This window comes from Cetorhinus maximus, chromosome 17 (assembly GCF_964194155.1).
Source record: "Cetorhinus maximus chromosome 17, sCetMax3.hap1.1, whole genome shotgun sequence".
In the NCBI taxonomy this organism is placed as follows: Eukaryota; Metazoa; Chordata; class Chondrichthyes; order Lamniformes; family Cetorhinidae; genus Cetorhinus; species Cetorhinus maximus.
This window is the reverse complement of record NC_135895.1, coordinates 5997390-6014536: the sequence shown is the minus strand read 5'-3', so window position 1 is coordinate 6014536 and position 17147 is coordinate 5997390. Positions and strand designations below refer to the sequence as shown.

Sequence of the window (17147 nt, the reverse complement as noted above, 5' to 3'; positions counted from 1 at the left end):
ACTTGTAGAAGCAAACTTAACAAAAAGGTCAATCTTCAGCTGAAACTTGATGAACTTCGAGTATCAGTAGTTGTTATGAAATATCAGGGAAAATGCCTTGAACGAGAAATTGTTGGTACTTCAGAATAATTGGTTGAATGCAGAATTAAAAATCAAAATGAACGAACTGTTCAGTTAGTCGAACTTCAAAGCAAACTGAACAAAAAGGAAAGAGAAGACGTGTGGTATGGAGTGTCACAGTTCAAAAGGTGTTCCTGTGAGTAAAAGTTTCTTGCTGGATTGTGGTCCAGTTGAGCAGAGAACTGACCCAAGTAAAATTACTGATGTATCAACCTCAGTAATGGACAACATGAAAACTTATGTGCATGCAGAATTGGAAATCAAGAATTGCCAACAAAAAGTACTGAAAGCGCAAAATGGCCTGGAAAAGTCAATGACCAGAGGCTCTGATTTACAAATGCTTGCCGGTGCTAATATACAAAATACAGTAGTTGGAATTCAGGCAAGTGGACAGTTTGCAAAAGACCATCCAAAACCTGGAAAGGAGTGGAATGATATAGTTCATGGATTATGTAAAAGAATTGAAGGTTTGCAACAAACTATGAAACTCCACGGGGAGAATATAATTGACACTGCTCAAAGAGAAGTGGAAAAGACCTGTTCGAAATGGGATCTGGAGAAACGACAATATCATAAAAAGTTTATAGATCAAACCTAGCAGGTGTACGAAATGAAGGCAAAATACTGCAGCTGCTGGAAATCTGAAATGAAAACAAAAAAATGCTGGAAAAACTCAGCAGGTCTGACAGCGTCTGTGGAGCGAGAGAGAGAGACAGCGATAACGTTTTGAGTCCGTATGACTCTTCTTCAGAGCAAGAATACGAAACCCTCTTGTACGAACATAAGCATCTCAATAACATCCTTGAAACGGTGAAGGGAGATTTTGATCACAGAAGAGATGAGATGTTAATGCACAAAAATGCCATTTTGACTTTTCTAAATCGAAATGAGAATTTACCACACTTGGGTTCGTAAAATGAGCTCGAAGATAGAATTACACCTACAGCAAACGAAAAGGGCACCTGGGCTGTAGACTTAAAATGCAACAATTTTTGCTGAGTTAAAGACTGAGAATAAGAGTGGAAAGAATCATAAATGTTGAGTTATGATAATACTTTAATGTGCAAATTCCTTGTTATATTTATTAACTTTAAGTACATTTTTGTATTTGTACAATAACATGTCTAATTGTGAAACGAAATGGAAAATGTATTTGTGTGTATGTAATAAGCTATTGTTAGAGGTTTATGATGTTATTTTTGTGTGAGGCAGATGTAAGGCCATTGTAAAGAAACCTTCTTTTGTGAAGCTTTCTTTCATCCAAAGGGAAAGGTGTTAGGAAATAGAGATAGTTTAAGTTATTTTGGTATTTGTAGGTGTTAAGAATGAGTTTTAGCACTAAAGTTTAAGTTTGATTTGTTTTCTGTATCTGTGTTAAGAGATGTCAAATTGAGTTTTAGTTTCACTTTAAAAAGGCGGCTACATTTCTAATGAGGATTTTTACGACTGTTGCAGCAGCTAGGTTAAACAATGAGTTGAAGAAGAAAGAGTCCAGAGAGGCAGGTCCCTCCCACAGACACACAGAAAAGCTAGAAAGAGATAGCCAATCCCAAGCTAAAGAAAAACCCAAAAATCCAGAGGAGTGGAAGAGAGGAAAGTCCAAAGCAGACCTTTTAGTCAAAGGAAGGGCAGGAACCTGGAAAAAAAAAGCCTTGCTAATGAAGTTAAGAGTGAGGGGCAGAGAGAAAGGCTCCAAATTGCGGAAAGCAGATTTAAAAAGCAAGAACAGCTTTCAAGAGGCAAGAAGGTCCAGAGAGACAACTGCAGGTCTGTAACTCTTTGCTATGGGCATGTGTGACACAGTGGTGTACTGTTGACGGCTGAGTTGGTGAGAGTGCCTGGAAAACAGCTTGAATGCATGTGCTGACCCAGGGAAGAGGAACATCAGAAGGAGAGTTTGAAACCCTGGAGGTGAACCTTTGCAGAAGGCGCCTGAGACAAAGCATCGGTTTGGGAGAAGATTCCAAGGGGTGGTCTTGGAGAGTGGAGATTGGAAACACTCATGTGAAAGGCAGAGTGCAACGAGACAGTTTATATCACGGCGTGATAAGCATCTATGGGGAGTTGAGAAGATACCCATAGCATCTGGTTGAGGTGTCATCTGTCACATGGTTTCAGGGTGTGGTGTGTCTGATCACAGGGTGCCTATTGGTATATGGACTGTGTACTTACTGTGGACATTAAAATATAAGATAGCTTTTGTAAGTTGTGTTATCCTTACAAATCTGTATATATCTATAAAGGTATAGTTGTGGGTGAAAGAATGTTGTAATATAGTTTATATTTTCCTGTTGAATAAATGTTTTATTCTTTTGTTAAAAGTTCATCAGCTGACTCCTGTGATTCTGTTCAGTAGCTAATCTCCACGTATCTAGACAAACAAACAAAAGTTAGGGTCCATCAAGCTGGGATCCACTCTGGGATCAGGCTTGTCCAGGGGTAACCTCAGCTGGGATCATAACAAGTTCTAATTTATTCTTTCTTGGGGCCACAAAAATAAAAAAACCTCTTGCTCTCTTCACTCCATCACTTTCAGGTCCTTTAAAAGCCGATCTTAATTCTCCAAGGTCAACAACTCTAATTTACCTCATCATCACTTCAAATTTTCTATCTTTTGTTCTTTAAGTATTTTTTTTTTTAAATGGAGTGATAAATGTTCCTTGTTGTGAAACAACCTCTCTGGTACTGAAAATGAATTATTACAAGCATAGAATGTCATTCATGCAGCTTTTAAACGTTGTTGGAGATTTTAAAAATATTTTACATGCTGTTTTTCAGTTTCATAATCCAGTCTTTCCCTCTCTAGTTTCTATATCCAATTTCAATTAAAAGTAGTCTAACCTAAAGGACATGGCTACTAGACTGGACTGTGGTAGGTGGTGAGGGAACCAACAAGAGGGCAAACTTACTTGACCTCATCCCCAATCTACCTATCGCAGCTGCATCTGTCCATGGCAGTATTGGTAGGATTGACCACTGTGCAGTCTTCGAAGTCTTCACATTGAGGATACCCTCCATCGTGTTCTGCGGCACTACAATCATGTGAAATTATTGAACAGATCTAGTAACCCAAAACTGGGCATCCATGAGGAACTGTGGGCCATCAGCAGCAGACTTGTATACAACTATAATCTGTAATCTCATGGTCTGCAATATCTTCCACACTACCATTACCACCAAGTCAGGGAGCCAACCCTAGTTCAACGAAGAGTGCAGGAGGGCATGCCAGTAGCAGCACCAGGCATACCTAAAAATGAGTCATCAACCCGGTGAAGCTAAAATACTTGAAGGTTAAACAGTGAAAGCAGCATGCGATAGACCAGCAAACTAAGCGATCCCACAATCAATGGATCAGATCTAAGTTCTGCAGTCCTGCCACATTCAGTCGTGGTGGTGGACAATTAAACAACTCACTGGAAGCTCCACATCAGTGCAAAATATAAGCCTGCAGCATTCGCAACAAACTTCAGCCAGAAGTGCCGAGTGGATGACCCATCTCAGCCTCCACCTGAGGTCCCCAGCATCACAGATACTAGTCTTCAGCGAATTCCAAATGATATCAAGAAATGGATGGAGGCACTGGATACTGCAAAGGCTATGGGCCCTGACAATATTCCGGCAATAGTACTGAAGACTTGTGCCCCAGAACTTACTACGCCCCTAGCCAAGCTGTTCCAGTACAGCTACAACACTGGAATCTACCTGGCTCTGTGGAAAATTGCCCAGATATGTCCTGTCCACAAAAAGCAGGACAAATCCAACCCAGCTAATTACCACCCCATCAGTCTACTCTCTATCATTAGCAAAGTGATGGAAAGTGTCATTGACAGTGCTATCAAGCAGCACTTACTCAGCAATAACTTGCTTATTGATGCTCAGTTTGGGTTCCGACAGGGCCATTCAGCTCCTGACTTCATTACAGCCTTGGTCCAAACATGAACAAAGGAGCTGAACTCAAGGGGTGAGAGGATGAGGGTGACTGCCCTAGACATCAAGCCAGCGTTTTACTGAGTGTGGCATCAAGGAGCGCTAACAAAATGGAAGTCAATGGGAATCAGGGAGAAAACTCTCCGCTGGTTGGAGTCATACCTAGCACAAAGAAAGATGGCTGTGTTTGTTGGAGGTCATTTATCTCAGTCCCAGCACATCATTGCAGGAGTTCCTCAGGATAGTGTCCTCGGCCCAACCATCTTCAGCTGCTTTATCAATGACCTTCCTTCCATCATAAAGTTAGAAATGGGGATGTTCACTGATGATTGCACAATGTTCAGTACCATTCGTGACTCCTCAGATACTGAAGATGTCTGTGTTCATAAGCAGCAAGACCTGGACAATATTCAAGTTGGGTTGATAAGCGGCAAATAACATTTACGCCACACAAGTGCCAGGCAATGACCAGCTCCAACAAGGGAGAATCTAACCATCTTCCCTCAATACTCAATGGCATTACCATCGCTTAATCCCCCACTATCAACATCCTGGGGGGTTACCATTGACCAGAAACTGAACTGGACCAGCCATATAAATACTGTGGCTACAAAAGCAGGTCAGAGGCTAGGAATTCAGCAGTGACTAACTCACCTCCTGACTCCCCAAAGCCTGTCCATCAAGCGGACATTACAAGTCAGGAGTGAGATAGGAAACTGTCCATTTGCCTGGATGAGTGCAGTTGCAACAACACAAGAAGCTCGACACCATCCAGGACAAAGCAGCCCACTTGATCGATACCCCATCCACCACCTTAAACATTCACTCCCTGCATCACCGACTCACAGTGGCAGCAGTGTGTAACATCTACTGCTGCATGCAGCAACTCACCGAGGTCCCTTCAACCCACCTTCTAAACAGGTGACCGCTACCATCTAGAATGACAAGGGCAACAGACACATGGAAACAGCACCATCTGCAAGTTCTCCTCCAAGCCACTCACCATCCTGACTTGGAAATATATCACCGTTCCTTCACTGTCACTGGGTCATAAACCTGGAACTCCCTCCCTAACAGCACTGTGGATGTACCTACACCAAATGGACTGCAGCAGTTCAAGAAGGCAGCTCACCACCACCTTCTCAAGGGCAATTAGGGATAAGCAACAAACGCTGGCCTTTCCGGCAATGCTCACAACTCATAAAAGAAACAAAAGAAAAGGCACAAAAGAAAAGTTTAGGAGGAAATTGTACAAGGTTCAACTCCAGGTATGAAGTCTTACCAGACCAGAGCGCTGGGTTGCAGTTGCTTGATTTCTGAACCATCTCGGAGAATCCATAGTGGAATTGTCATTTCAAAATGGAATTGCCCTCAAATGGCAGTGATAATATTATCCAAGAAATATGGGGCATCCTCTATTAATCACTAAATCATTTAAAAGCTACTTGCATTTGTGTCACAGAACATGGGGAGGCGGTGGCAATAGTGGCATTGGCACTGGACTAGTAATCCAGAGACCCAGGGGAATGCTCTGGGGATCAGGTTCGAATCCTGCCACAGCAGATGGTGAAATTTGAATCCAATAAAAATCTGGAATTAAAAGTCTGATGAAGACCATGAAACCATTGTCAATTGTTGTAAAAACCCATCTGGTTCACTAATGTCCTTAACTGGTTTGGCCTACATGTGACTCCAGACCCACAGCAATGCAGTTGACTCTTAAATGCCCTCTGAACAAGGGATGGACAATAAATGCTGGCCTAGTCAGCAACACCCACATCCCATGAACAAAAAAAAAATTACAGCTGTTAAAAGATACTCAGCATTGTGATGCTAATTTACAAAACATGAGCAGCACATTTTCTTGAAGTTTGATTCTGAGTCATGCAAGAGAGAGAGAGAGAGAGACACACACAGAGAGGAAGAGAGAGTGGACTTTCTCCATAGCAGCTAGTGTTACAGGACGCCACTATCAAAGTCCAAATTTCCACTCATCCATTATACATCAGGAAAATGCCAGCAAATGCAATGCATCTGGGTTTGATGCTGCATCAGTAAATTGGAAATAAGCTCTCGAGGAAAGGAAAGTTTGAAATAGTCTGGTTTAAAAGTTTAATGAAAAGGTTTTTGCAATGATTTTATTTTCAAAACAGATCTATAATAAACACAACATTAGACTTTGCATGGACTAACAATGACCTGTTAGCCACTCTCAGGTCATTATCAGCAAAAAAAAAAATAAACAAAAGCTTGCATTTTATACAATTCCTTACATGAGCTCAAGACATTCTGGAGAACTGCAAGGTCAATGGACTACTATCGTCACTGTATTTAAGGGAAACCCAGCTGTCAATTTGCACACAGCAAGCTCCAAGGAGTTAAATGAGCTGATAAACTGCTGCTGCTGATGTTAGCGGAGGGATAAATATTGGTCTGGACACAGAACTATTCTGCTTATCTTCAAAGGAAAATGTTTTATATCTCTCAGAGAAGACAATGTCTCTTTTGAAAGATAACACCTCCAAGAGTGCAGCACTCCCTCAAGAACTGTCAGTTTGGATTATGTACTTGAACCTCTGGAGAACCAAGTGATACCATTCATCCCACTTACCTTATACTCCATAGAAACCTATAATACCCTTTATCATAAACTCAATTATCCAAACTAGAATCACCTGGGCTGGTTTGAGAAGTCAATCTTCTGGCCTATTTGATAAAAAGTCCTTTTCGAAAAAGCAAATTAAAATAACATCTCAGGAAAAGAATCTATTGTCTTGAAATGGAAGCTAGTCATGTGTGTGATATATATTTCAAAATACACAATGGGCACATTGAAGCCTGACTCAGTGTACCAGAAAGTGGGGTGAAGGGGCATTGGATCAAATACAATGATTCACTTACCTGACTGAATATAAAAGAGAGATGCTCATAGACTTCACTTTGCGTGTAGATTGCGAAATCATTATCGGCATTATCAGCTATATCCACATAGTTTTTAATAAAGAGATGCTTAAAAGCTATAGTGTTCTCCTCCTTGAAGAGGACGACCATCTGATTGCTCAGCCCAAACAGAACTAACTGAAAAGGAGGAAGGAACAGTAAAACAATTGCATTACAATGAATTTGTCAACAGATGAAGAAAGTTATAAATTATTTTCAAGGAAATATTTCCCTACATTCCATTTCAATGTGTACAGCTATGGACTGATTTTCAGCGATGTTACTGAGTAATAAAGTACCGAGGCCAGGACTCAGGCCTTCTGCTTGACCCACTGCCAGCCTCTGAGGTCACCTTTATTTCTGGCCCGATCCATTGGGCAGCTTGACCCTTTGGGTGGGGGTGGGGGGGGGGGTGCGCTGTTAGGGGAATGTTCGCTGCCACAGGAGTTGGACAATTGCAGAATTGTAATGAACAGGGTGAAGAGAGTTTCTGGTATAGGTAAAAGTGGTGAAGTCTACTGGGGTTGATTTGCTCACTCCATTGTACACCTATTAGTTGGCTATCCTGCCTTACAGATGTTCAATTCTCCTTCTGTTCCATCTTCCTTTGTGCCTTTTAAGGCAGATGAGGAGAATTTCTCCCCCCCCCCAACCCCCCGGAGGGTCATTTGTCTGTGGAATTCTCTTCCCCAGAAAGCAAGGAGGCTGGCTCATTGAACATATTCAAAGCTGAGTAAGACGGATTTTTGATAGATAAGGGACTCAAGGGCTGGGGGTGGCAGACAGGAAAGTGGAGTTGGGAACCACAACCAGATCTGCCATGATCTTATCAAATGCGGGAACAAGCTCAAAGGGCCAAATGGCCCACTCCTGCTTCGAAGTCCTATGTTGCTATGACAATGGACATTATGGCAGGCAGATATTCCATACATTCAACCATTGACACTGATGAAAAGCTTGACTTTTTAAATACCTAGTGGAAGCAAGGTTGAAAAATCCTCACAATATTCAAATAGGCAAAGATCCAGCAGAACGGATCCCTGTCCAATGCTGGAAAACTGCCATTACTCGGGGGAGGGTGGGAGGAGGAGGAGTGCAAGAGGTGAGGGTGAGGGGTGGGGGGGAGGTGGAAAGAAAACAGTGGTGATGAGGAGAGCCCCTACCCAAATTGTTAATACTGTCTTATTTCATTGCATTCAGGTAGCAGGAATTAGTTGAGGGTTTACTTGTGCTCCTACACCCAAATTATGGTCGTTGGTTTGGAGGTACATGCTTGTTGTGTGTGTGTCTCTAAGTTTGTAAAGATTAGGCTCCAGTTATATGTTAAGCTTAAGCTTCTTAAAAGCATCGTCATCACTTGCAGTGCAGAATGTTGGACCACAAAGAAGATAGGCAGGAAAATAATCAGTTCTTTTGAACTTTGGTGATTCTAAAGAATGCTCAAGGTCTTCTGGACTGATGAGCATACATACGAATTAGGAACAGGAGTAGGCCACTAGCCCTTCTAGTCTGCACCGCCATTCAATGAGATCATGGCTGATCCGATTGTGGCCTTAACTCCACTTTCCTGCCTATCCTGATACCCATCAACTCCCTAATTAGTCAAGAGTCTATCTATCTCTGCCTCTAAAACATTCAATGACCCAGCCTCCACCCCTCTCAGGGGAAGAGAGTTCTAAAGACGGAGTTCCAAAGACTCACGACCCTCAAAATAAATCCTCTCATCTCCACCTTAAACGGGTGGCCCTTATTTTTAAACCGTGTCCCCTATTTCTAGTCCATCCCACAAGGGGAACATCCTTTTAGCATGTCAGGAAACGAGTGGGTCTTACAACAGGTGAAAATTGAAAACACAGACCGATTGTCAGTGGTGGACAGACAGAAATGGAAATACTTTGGGTATCTGGCATGAAGCAACTGCATAGAAATGATGCTGGAAGGAATGATAGAGGGAAAACATAGCATACAATATCATTGAACTAACAGGCTCGAGTCTCACAAAATCAATGCAGCCGGAGGAAGAGAGTGCATGTTGCCATAGCAACTCGGCCTCAGTTATCTTCACAACCAGACGCATCCTTCATTGCCTGACGGTCAAATATTCTTTTAAAATTCATTCTTGGAATGTGAGCATCACTGGCGAAGCCAGCATTTATTAACCATCCCTACCACCACCACCACCACCACCACCTTCTCAAGGGCAATTAGGGATGGGCAATAAATGCTGGCCTTGTCAGCAGGACCCACATACTGTGAACAAATGAATAAATATATTTTAAAAAATTATCCTCAGGAAGGCGGTGGTGGTGAGCTGCCTTCTTGAACTGCTGCAGTCCGTGTGGAGCAGGTAGACCCACCATGGTTTTAGTTAAGGAGTTCCCAAGGGTTTTGATCCAGTGACAGTGAAGGAACGGCAATATGCAGGGATGGGAGTCAAGCATCGAATTTTGTTGCAGCCGCACTCATCCAGACAAGCGATGAGTTTTCCATCACACTCCTGGCTTGTGCCCTGTACAGGGTGGACAAGCTTTAGAGAATCAGGAAGCAAGTTATTCACCTCAGAATTTCCGCCCTTTGACCTGCTCTTGTAGCCACAGCATTGAGGAGGACTGGTACAGTTTAGTTTCTGGTCAATGGTTACCCCCAGGATGTTGATGATGATGGTGGCGGATTCAGCAATGGTAAAGCAATTGAACACAAAAGGGGGGAGACGGGGTGTTGGGACAGGGAAATGGTGAGATTCTCTTTTGTTGGAATGGTCTCAGTCACTGCCTGACACTTGTGTTATGTGCCTTTTAATCAGCCAAAGTCCATTTGTTTCAAATTTTGTTCCCACGAGTATATCACTAAAAGATATTACAGAACTAATTCATACCCAAAAAGTTTGGTAACTTATAGCTAGCTATTTGCACGTGTAAATCAAAATCTCAACAAAAAGGGATCTTACCTGGAGAGTAACCATCGCTATTTTCAGGATCTGCACTCCCAGTTTCCATGGTTTACGACCACGCGCTTGGAATTTTTCGCACGGGTTCATGAAGAAGAACTTGAGCTTTCTTCGGAGTTTGTCAGCCACAACTGGGTCATGCACAAAGCCACCATTCCTCACTAGTGAGCTAACATCTGCTGGCACTCCACAACTGTTATTGATGATCAGTTCTGGGCTCTGCATATCTGTTGTTTGGTAAAAGAAGAGAAACTGTGTCTCATCCAGACCCATCTTATGTTCCACATCTCATTACCACCCACCCACCTGACCTTTTGCCATCATCCATTTTGTCACTTAAGTAATAAAAACAGAAAATGCTGGAAAAGTTCAGCGGGTCTGGCAGCATCTGAGGAGAGAGAAACAGACTTAACATTTTGACTCCAATGTGATTTGGAACTGTCATTTAAATATTCCATCTTCTACCCTATTACAGACCTTTTTTTATTCTCTCCGTTTCCCTGCCTCTGCATTTGCTTAAAACTTGTCACTGCTCCAATTCCCCCAGCTCTGATGAAAAAAGTTCATCAACCTGAAACGTTAACTGCTTCTCTCTCCACATAATCTGCCCCAAACTGTTGAGTATTTTCAGCATTTTCTGTTTTTATTTCAGGTTTCCAACATCTGCCGTATTTTGGTTTTGTTAAAATAACGTCTCAGTTGGGGAGACAGAGGGCGGAATTTTACTGTCCCATTGCGATGGGGCTGGGGTCGGAAAATGCGACGAGACCTAGAAAAGTCCATTGACTTTGGAAAATCCCACCGGCAGGAGGGCCTGTAAAATTCCACCCAGACTGTCCAATGACCAACAAGCAAGGGACAGACCACCTACAGTTTGCACTTTGTGGAACTTATCCAACTTCATTAAAGTGACAACGAAAGATGATAGCGGAATGACAGCCTTACCCCATATGCCCCTGAAATCCTTGTCCATGCTTTAGTATCCATTAGACTTGATTATTCCAATGCCAGGCCAGCGCCTCCCCATTTAAAGCTCTTTTGCCCATATCAAGTCTCACTCATACATCACTGTGCTGACTGTCCTACACTGGTTCCAGTTGGAGTAAAGCTTTCATTTGGTTCTCATTTTGAGTTCCTTCAAGGCCTTACCCATCCCTATCGTGAACCTTCTCCTGCCCTACAACTCTCTGGAACTCTGCATTCCTCTAAACCTTTTGCTCATCCCCCACTTCCTCAGCACCTACACTGGAGACCATGCTTTCAGCAGCCCTGATTCTAAGCTCTGGAATTTCCCCCCCAAATCTCTCCACCTCCCAGGCCCTTTGAAGATGCTACTCAAAATCTTCTTCTTTGACCAAGTGTTTGGTCACTTGTCCTAATGTCGTCTTCTTTGGCGTGATGTCACTGCATGTCTGAATAGGGGAGGCAGTGTGTAGTGGTATTGTCACTAGGCTGGTGATCCAGAGACCCGGAGTAATGCCCTGAGGGTCTGGGTTTGAATCCCATCACGGCAGATGATGGAATTTGAACTCAATAAATATCTGGACTTAATTCTAATGACGACCATGAAACCATTGTCGATTGTCATAAAATCCATCTGGTTCACTAATGCCCTTTAGGGAAGGAAATCTGCCGTCCTTAATTGGTCTGGCCTACATGTGACTCCAGACCCACAGCAATGTGGTTGACTCTTAAAAATGCCCTCTGAACAAGGGCAATTAGGGATGGGCAATAAATGCTGGCCTAGCCAACAATGCCCACATCCCAAGAATGTATAAAAAAAAATACACTCATAAGAACTAGGAGCAGGAGTAGGCAATTCAGCCCCTTGAGCCTGCCCCACCCTTTCCCCACAACCTTTCAACCCGTTACTAAATAAAATTCTGTATCTCCTCCTTAAATTTATTCAGCGTCCTGGCATCCACTGCACTCTGAGGTAGTGAATTCCACAGATTCACGACCCTTTGAGAAAAGTAATTCCTCCTCATCTCTGATTTAAATCTACCACCCCTTAGCCTAAAAATATGGCCTCTCATTCTAGAATGCCCCACAAGGGGAAACATCCGCTCCACATCTACTTTGTCTACCCCCTTTAGCATCTTATATACCTCAATTAGATCTCCTCTCATCCTTCTAAACTCTAGCAAGTATTGGCCTAAACTGCTCAATCTCTCCTCATAAGACAAGCCCCGCATCTCTGGAATCAATCTAGTGAACCTCCTCTGAACCGTCTCCAATGCAACTACATCCTTCCTCAAGTAAGGGGACCAAAACTGTGCACAGTACTCCAGGCGCGGACTCACCAATGCCTTGTACAGTTGCAACAACACTTCCCTATTTTTATACTCTATTCCTTTAGTAATAAATGCCAAAATTCCATTTGCCTTCCTTATTACCTGCTATACCTGCATACTAGCTTCCAGCAATTCTCGCACAAGGACACCCAGATCCCTCTCGGAAGCATTCTGAAGTTTCTCTCCATTTAAATAATAAGTCGCCTTTTTATTTTTCCCACCCAAAATGGATAACCTCACACTTATCCACATTAAACTCCATGTACCAAATTTTGGCCCATTCACCTAACCTGTCCATATCCATTTGTAAATTTCTTATTTCTTCATTGCAACTTACTTTCCCACCTATTTTGGTGTAATCTGCAAATTTAGCAATAGTACCTTCTATCCCTGAATCCAAGTCATTAATATAGAATGTCCTGGGAAGTGCCCTGGGATAGGTTGTTGCGTTAATAGGTGCTACCTACAATGCAACTTGCTGTGGTAAGGTACACAAGTCATATTCAATATACATACTTCAAATGTTGTTCACATAAATCCATCGGAATCGAAAACAAGTTCGGAATCAAGGGCTGATATGGCAGCTGTTACCAATGCCCAAGAATGGTCAGGAAATTCCACTATTTAACTGGTGCACAACAAAAAAACATAATGAAACAAGCCATCACCATACTCCCTAGGCAGGCCAATAGATTTTTTAATATAAAGGGCACAGATTATACAGAAGTACACAAAAATACTTGGATCTTGCTATTCTTTTCACTCACCTATAGGGCAGGATATGTAAAGCAGCTGCACATTGATATCAAACATTATTATTCTGCCACTTTTGGAAGTCAAAGGTGGTCATTGATAAAACCCCAATCTCTGGGCAGGCTACAGAAAGCCACATTTTGCTGATGACACAAAAACACATTGTAAGCAGAATCTATTCATAACTCTTTGCAATTTTTAGTGAATGGGCAAAACTGTGCCAAATGGATTTCAATGTAGGCAAATGTGAGCTCGCCCACTTTGGGCCCCAAGGGAAAAAAGGATAGAATGGGATACTTTCTAAACAGGGAAAAGCTAGAAACAGTGAAGGTCCAAAGAGACTTGGGGGTCCAAATACAGAAAATAATAAAACTGGTTGCTGTCCTTTATATCTAAAGAACTAGAATACAAAGGAGTAGAAATCGCGCTTCAGCTATGCAAAGCCCTGGTTAGACCATACCTTAGGAAAGGCATATTGACCTTGAACGGAGTACATCTTCTCTCGAGGTCCCCAGCATCGCAGATGCCAGTCTTCGTCCAATCTGATTCACGTGATATCAAGAAACAACTGAAGGCAATGGAAACAGCAAAGGCTATGGGCCACAGCCACATCCTAGATACAGTACTTAAGACTTATGCTCCCGAACTATCCACACCCCGAACCAAGCTGTTCCAGCATAGCTACAACACTGATATCTACCCAGCAATGAGGAAACTTGCCCAGGTATGTCCCATCCACAAAAAGCAGGACAAATCCAATCTGGCCTGCAGTCAATCTATTCTGAATCATCAGCAAAATGACAGAAGGTATCAATGACAGCAATGCTTACCAAAAACAGTCCACTGACACTCAATTTGGGTACCACCAGGGCCACTCAGCTCCTGACCTCATTACAGCCTTGGTCCAAACATGGACAAAAGAGCTGAATTCAAGAGGGGAGGTGAGAATGGCTGCCCCTGACATCAAGAGCTTTAACGCTGGAGTCAGTGGGAGTCGGGGGGAAAATTCTACAACTTGGAGTCATACCTAGCACAGAGGAAGATGGTTGTGGTTGTTGGAGGTCAGTCATCTCAGTTCCAGGACATCACTGCAGGAGCTCCTCAGGGTAGTGTCCAAGGTCCAACCAGCTTCAGCTGCTTCATCAATGTCCTTCCTTCCAAAACAAGGTCAGAATGGGGACATTCACTGATGATCATGCAGTGTTCAACACCATCTGTGATTCCTCAGATACTGAAACAGACCATGCCCCCATGCAGACTGGACAGCATTCAAACTTGAGCTGGTAAGTTGCAAGTAACATTTGTACCACACAAGAGGCAGACAATAACCATCTCCAACAAGAGAGAATTTAACCATCGCCCTTTGAAATTCAATGGCATTACCATCACTGAATCCCCCACTATCAACACCCTGGGGGTTACCATTGACAAGAAACTGAACTGGACTAGCCATATAAATACTGTGGCTACAAGAGCAGGTCAGAGGCTAGGAATCTTGCGACAATTAGCTCACCTCCTGACTCCCCAAAGCCTGTCCACCATCGACAAGGCACAAGTCAGGAGTGTGATGGAATACTCCCCACTTGCCTGGATAAGGGCAGTTCCAACAACACTCAAGAAGCTCGACACTATCCAGGACAAAGCAGCCGCTTCAGTGGCACCCCATCTACCACCTTAACATTCACTCTCTCCAGCACCAGTGTATTTTAACAGCACTGTATGCCATCTACAAGATACACTCTAACTCTTTGACAAAGCTCCTGCGACAGCACCTTTCATACCTACAACCTCCACCACCTAAAAAGGACAAGGGCATCAGTCGCATGTAAACACCATCACTTACAAGTTCCCCTCCAAGCCACACACCGTCCTGACTTGGAACTATGTCACTGTTCCATCAGTCAGTGGATCAAAATTCTGGAACTGCCTCCCTAACAGCACTGTGGGTGTACCTACACCATATGGACTGCACCGGCTCAAGAAGGCAGCTCACCACCACCTTCTCAAGATGAAGCAAAATACAGCAGATGCTAGAAACCTAAAATAAAACGAAAAATGGTAGAAAAACTCAGCAGGTCTGGCAGCATCTGTGGAGAGAGAAACAGTTAATGTTTTGAGTCTGTATGACTCTTCTTCAGAGCTAAAGAGAAGTAGAAATGTCTTGGATTTTACATTGTTTAAGAAGGGATGGAGCAAAATAGGTGGTCAGGGATAGGTGGGAGCTTATGAGGGATTGACAAAGATGTCATGGACACAAGACAAAGGGAGTGTTAATGGTAGTAATGGTACCCTTCTTAATGGTAAGACTGAAGAAGGTGCTGATAGTGGCATAAAGGTAAGAAAGCAGAATGTGTTAATAGCAGAACAAGGATCAGTGCTCTGTGAAAGAACAACACAAACGCAAGTGACAGATGTCCCTGGGTGGTGCGGGGTGGGGAAAAGGATAAAAAAAATTAATAAATTTTTTAAAATGGGATTAAGGGCTAAAAGATGGAGGAGAGTGTTCATGGTCTGAAGTTGTTGAACTCAAAGTTAAGTCCGGAAGTCTGTAAAAGTGCCTAATCGGGAGATGAGGTGCTGTTCCTCCAGTTTGCTTCACTGGAACATTGCAGCAGGCCAAGGATGGAAACATAGGCACAGGAGCAGGGTGCTAAGCTGAAATGGGGAGCGACAGGAAGGTCTGGTCCATGCTTGCAGACAGTTGTTCCGCAAAGCAGTCACCCAGTCTACGTACCACCTTCTCAAGGCCTCGCTAGCGATGTTCACATCCTATGAATGAATTTTTTAAAATGTTGAAATGTTGAGGCAGGTATATGAGGTTAGGTTGCAGTTCAGCCATGATCTCACTGAATGGTGGAACAGGCTCGAGGGGGCTGAAATGGGCCATCCTGTTCCTACATTCAGGTTCAGTTTGGGTAACCAGTGGAGGAGGATGGTAGAATCAGTACCCAAGGCAGAAAGTTTCTGATAGTGGTCACATAAGATAGCTTTAGTCTTGCCAACATGCAAATGGAGAACATTTAGTATCATTCACCACATGGCACCAGGCAAGCAATTGGCCATCATGGATTCAAAGGTATTCGAGGCAATGTACTAACTGGAGCAGGACAAGCGGAATGGTGACCAGTAAAAAGGCGTGGAGTTATACCACACGATGAGAGACAAAGTTAACAATCATACCAGAGGTTGCATACAGGTCGAAGAGGAAGAGTTTGCAGGTGGTCTGTCCTGAATCAGGGCAATAACATGGCTACAAACAAACGGTTTCAGCACAATAGAGGGAAGAGCAAAATCAGCCGTTTCCTATTGGTGAACCTAGTGGCTCTGCTGAAAACGCACATATGGACATCACTCCAGAAGAGCTGAGCAGTGAAGTCTCCTGCTGCCACTTCCTGCCAAGACAAACAGATGAATTACTGTCACATGGGCTGAGGTACCAGAGGGATGATTGGCACCAATGGGCCATGGTGACACAAACAAAATTACCATGGGAACAATACACACTTGGGCAAGAAGCTTCTAATTATACTCTGGGGCTGGGAAGGCAAATTCCAACAAACTAGAATTTCAATTAAATAAACTGAATGTCAGGCAGCACATTCAATGCACGATGATCCTCGGGATCATTTATATTATCAAGTCAAAAGCGAGGTTATTTTGGTCATAAATAATAACAAATATGAGAATGCCGTGCAAGGGGTACCTCAGACAACCAGAGGCCCTTCATGGAGATATTTTCCTACCGAATACTTTAAGCTGGAATTAAACTGCACTCGTTTGAGTTCTGAAAGCCTCATGCGAACACCAAAACATACATCACATCGACAGGTGATAAGGATGAGCTTAGATTCAGATTTAAAACCCTCGGGTCTTTTATTTTTGGATAACAGATTTAATACGACCGACTCCAGGAAACTGGTTTCAAAAGACAAGAGAGTGAGAAGAGAATTCCGACCTAGTTGACCAAAACCAGCAGAGAAAAATAAAAAGGAGACCCGACAATTTAACTCAAACATCATAATAACACCAAATACAGCTTCATGCGAATCCTGCTGGAGTCCTACAATTGGGAATATGATTGGAAATGAGGTCACTGTCCCCCATCAAAGGGCACATCCGATCTTGCGGGTGGGGAGGTTATATTTAACTCAGGGCTAAATAAAGTA

The 17147-nt window shown here is 43.1% G+C and overlaps 1 protein-coding gene across 1 annotated transcript in view; it reads right to left on the bottom strand.

Moving 5' to 3' along the window:
* The window catches only part of LOC144692718 (mucolipin-3-like), a 29506-nt gene extending 19446 nt beyond the window's left edge, over positions 1-10060 (bottom strand). Inside the window, exons 1-2 of the mRNA XM_078561805.1 lie at positions 9935-10060; positions 6949-7125 (exon numbers count right to left, since the gene is read on the bottom strand). Coding sequence (XP_078417931.1) covers positions 6949-7125; positions 9935-10024 — 267 coding nt within the window. The 5' untranslated portion in view covers positions 10025-10060. The remainder of the gene's footprint in view (positions 1-6948; positions 7126-9934) is intronic.
* Between the last annotated feature and the right edge of the window lie 7087 nt (positions 10061-17147).